This window comes from Propithecus coquereli, unplaced genomic scaffold, assembly GCF_000956105.1.
Source record: "Propithecus coquereli isolate 6110/MARCELLA unplaced genomic scaffold, Pcoq_1.0 Scaffold291, whole genome shotgun sequence".
NCBI lineage: Eukaryota > Metazoa > Chordata > Mammalia > Primates > Indriidae > Propithecus > Propithecus coquereli.
In genome coordinates, this window is record NW_012148519.1 from 1,602,627 (window position 1) to 1,606,998 (window position 4,372).

Below are 4,372 nucleotides of genomic sequence, written 5' to 3' on the forward strand. Positions count from 1 at the left end.
CTAACCAGTTCCCTACTGGTGGGTGTGTATGTTGTTTCCACTTTTTCACTATTATAAAGAATGCTGAGATCTTCATATGCACAACATTTCACATCTATTCCTCGGGAAATATTATTTTCCTAAACCTAGAATTGTTGTGTGTACAGGGAGTTGCTGAGGTTTTTGATACCTAGAACCAAACTGTCCTTCAAAAAGGTATTTCGGAATTCTTCTATAATCTAAGAGTAGAGAAAGGCTTTTTTGCCATCATTCAAAATCCGGAGGCAACAAAAGGTTAATAAATTTGGCATTACAAAAAATTCTTTTTTAGCAAAAACACCATAAACAAAGTAAAAAATCAAGTAAACTGAAAGAAAATATTTGCAAACATATCAGAGATAAAGGGCTGAAATCCTTACTATACAAAGAACTTTTAAAAATTGACAGGGAGAAAAAAAAGACCAAAAATCCTACTGCAAAAGACACAAAGAGATAATTTGGGAGAAAAAAGAGAGACATAAAAATGAGGGCCAGGCATGGTGGCTCACACCTGTAAGCCCAGCACTTTGGGAGGCTGAGGTGGGAGGACTGCTTGAGCCCAGGAGTTCAAGACCAGCCTGGGTAACATAGCAAGACCATTATCTCTTAAAAAAAAAAAAAAAAACTAGCCAGGCATAGTGGTGAACATCCGCAGTCCTAGATACTCAGAAGGCTAAGGTGGCAGAATAGCTTGAGCCCAGGAGTTCAAGGTCACAGTGAGTGAGCTATGATTATGCCACTGTACTCCAGCCTGGGCAATAGAGCAAGATCCTGTCTCTCTTTTAAAAAGGCCCTATCTATTTTAAAAAGATATGAAAAAATGTTTAGCTTCAACCTAAAAAGAGAAATAAAAGTTAAAACTATACCGAGGTATAATTTTCACCCGTCAGGCAAAAATTCCAAAGCTTGACAATAAACTTTCTTACTTGGGCTGTGGGGAACTAGGCACACATATATATTGCTGGTGGGAATGCAAAACAGTACAACTCCCATAGTGGAGATTTAGCAGTATCTAAACAAAACTATGCATGCTTTTATCTTTTGACCCAGCAATCTTGCTTCTAGGAATTTACTGATTATACACCTCCAAAAATACATATCTCCAAGGTTATGCATTGAAATACTATTTGCAAAATACTTAGATGTCTAAACATTAGCAAATGTTTGAATAACCTAATGGTACATTCACACAATGGAGTACTATGCAACTATAAAAAAGAACAGGGATAATTTCTATAAACTAATATAGTATTTCCAAGAGATTGTGTTAAGTGGGAAAAAAAAAAGTGCAAAAGAAGTATGCTATCTTTTCTGTAAGAAATGAGAGAATATTTAAAAGCTATGGCCTCTGGCTGGGTGCGGTGGCTCACGCCTATAATCCTAGCACTCTGAGAGGCCGAGGCAGGAGGATTGCTTGAGCTCAGGAGTTCAAGACCAGCCTGAACGAGACCCAGTCTCTACTAAAAATAGAAAGATATTAGCCAAACAACTAAAAATAGAAAAAATTAGCCAGACATGGTGGTGCGTGCCTGTAGTCCCAACTATCCAGGAGACTGAGGCAGGAGGATCACTTGAGCCCAGGAGTTTGAGTGAGCTATGATGATGCCATGGCACTGTAGCCCAGGCAAGAGAGTGAGACTGTCTCAAAAAGAAAAAAAACTATGGCCTCTTATCTTTGCAAAAAAAATTAAAGGACAGATAAACTAGAAACAATGAACTTGAATAACTATTAATACAAGGGGTTGGGGAAAAGGCATTAGAATGAAGTGAAAGAGATATAGGAGGGAGTTGCACTTCTCCAAATATATCTTTTTGCAGAGTTTTGACTTTTGGAACCACATTTATGCTCTACATATTAAAAAATAAAATTAAATCAGTAAAGATGGGAAAGGAAAATTGGAAGCAAAATGAAACAGGAGTATCCAATAAATAGTATTTCAGAAGAATACTATAATCACACTGAAGAAGAAAAAAAGTCACTCCAAGTAACTTATGAACATTTCACAGTATACCTTCGGTATTGGGTGATATAGGAAAGGAGTGCAAATAAATCCCAAGCTTTTGGAAGTAGGTCTGTTTTACATACTGATACGTACAAAGTGATTCCGAAATAATTTTGGAAGACTGAACAAATGAGTAAATGTGTTGATGTGGCTGGGAGCCAGGGTTCTTACTGACGAAGAAGAAACATGAATAAGGAATTAGGGAAGACAAGAAAAGCCTGGGAAGATAATTAAAGGTATCAATGTAAACTCATGATTTCTAAAAAGTACATGTATGCATACATAAATGTGTACACGAATAGGTATGTATATTGATATATATGTATATCGTATATACATGCACATATTTCCTAGTTCTATGGGCCAAAAGGGCCAAGATGCAAAGATATTCTAGTAGCAATGAGCAGTGACAAGATGGTGGTCAGACATTATTACTCTCTGAAAGAACCAGGACTCCTCAGAGAAGTGGCTGATTCTAGGACTGGGGCAGGGGAGATGAAAGATGCACCTGGAACATTTAGTTACACCAAAAAAGGAAGGAGATACTAAAAAAAAAAAAATGTCACAAGGATGCAGGTGCCCATTTGGAGGGGCTCCCTGTGGCCAAATTTGGAATAATCTGAGGACCTAAATAATTAAGCATATTAATGAATCATAAATCATTGAAAAAATAGGAATTCATGTGTCTATATACTGATAATAAATAGGTAAATAAGGGGCTGGCACTATAAGCATACACCACCATTCCTGGCTATCACTGACATTATTTCTTATCAAAGTACTTGAACCATACTATTAGTGCTAAAGAGAAATTCCATTCCTTTTTTTAAGTCTAACTACAGGTTAACCATACCATGCCTGGTCCATCTTAGCTTTGTTTTCTTCTAAGACCCAGGGTGACATGTTTGTGTCATGCATTCAGTGGACAATCAATAAGCATTGGTTGATTTAATTTTGATTTGATACTTTTTTTTTTGAAACAGAGTCTCGCTCTGTTGCCAGGGCTAGAGTGCGTGGCATCAGCCTAGCTCACAGCAACCTCAAATTCCCAGGCTCAAGCAATCCTCCTGCCTCAGCCTCTCAAGTAGCTGGGACTACAAGCAAGAGCCTCCACACCCAGCTAATTTTTTCTACTTTTAGTAGAGACGGGGTCTTGCTCTTGCTCAGGCTGGTCTCAAACTCCTGAGCTCAAGTGATTCTCCCACCTCAGCCACCCAGTGTGCTACAATTACAGGTATAAGCGCCCAGTGTGATTTGATACTGTTATAATTCCTTTAGGATCAGATTTGCAGGGCTTTATTACTTAACTTCAAAGTGTTTATTTTTCTTCCTTGATCAACTTCCACTTCAGTTTGCTATTAACATTCACCTGAGACTTGTTCCCACTGTACTTACCACTAAAGGAACCCAAACGGTCCATTCCCTAATTGGCAAAGACCACTGCTTCGATCTTCCTCAGTGCAGAGCTTCTTCAAGATTTCAGAACTGGCCAACACATATACTCCAAAGCTTGAGAACTCTCTGTGAACAAACGCAAGTGGCACAAGGATCAGAAAATAATTCAAAGGGACAAAATAAAGAGAAGATATGCAACATACTTAGCTCTACCACATCCTAGCTTTGTAATGCTGAACAAATTATTTTATCTGTATAAATCTGTTTACTTGTCTGTAAAATGGGTATAATACCACCTCCCAGAGTTGTGTGAGAAATAAACATGATAATCAAATATCCTAAAACATATAAATAATATAGCATGGTGCCTGGCCCAGAGTAAGCCCTCTATAAATGCTATATATCTCTAATAAACAACTGTTGGCTTTCTCTGCCTAGCATCACTTTTCTCCTTAGCCCTCTTTGAGGAACTGACCCTCCTACATTTCTTATGGTACTGGTGGGGTTGTCAATCACAATACCCCATCCCCCAGGCCCAAAGAAGCTAAAGCAAAGAGATCTCTTCTTCCAGAAATTTGGATCTTGAGTAAGACACACAGGACAGAAGGCAGTTGGAGCTCTGTCACTTACTAGTCAAAGAATTTGGTCCAAGGAGCTCTGGCTGCTCAGATCCCTATCCCTAGGTGGCCCAACTGTTTAGCTCTTCTCTCACTTCTCTATCTTTCCAAAAACTTTAATCTGAATGAGTTTTCGTTACTGGAAACCAAGGAATCCTATCTATTACAACATAAATGTGTCCATTAATTTACCCTTTGAACAAATATATAATATGTATGTACAGTACAACGTACCAAGTATCTTCTCTGAAGGCAGAAATGAAATCATATTAATATTTCACACTAAATCAACAAACATCCCTCTTTGTTTTATATATCCACAGCTTTTTATCTGTCTTT

General features: G+C 38.0%; 1 protein-coding gene across 1 annotated transcript in view; it reads right to left on the reverse strand.

Moving 5' to 3' along the window:
• TADA2A (transcriptional adaptor 2A) overlaps window positions 1-3,544 on the reverse strand; it is a 47,307-nt gene extending 43,763 nt beyond the window's left edge. The window contains exon 1 of the mRNA XM_012648644.1: window positions 3,417-3,544. Coding sequence (XP_012504098.1) covers window positions 3,417-3,441 — 25 coding nt within the window. The 5' untranslated portion in view covers window positions 3,442-3,544. The remainder of the gene's footprint in view (window positions 1-3,416) is intronic.
• Between the last annotated feature and the right edge of the window lie 828 nt (window positions 3,545-4,372).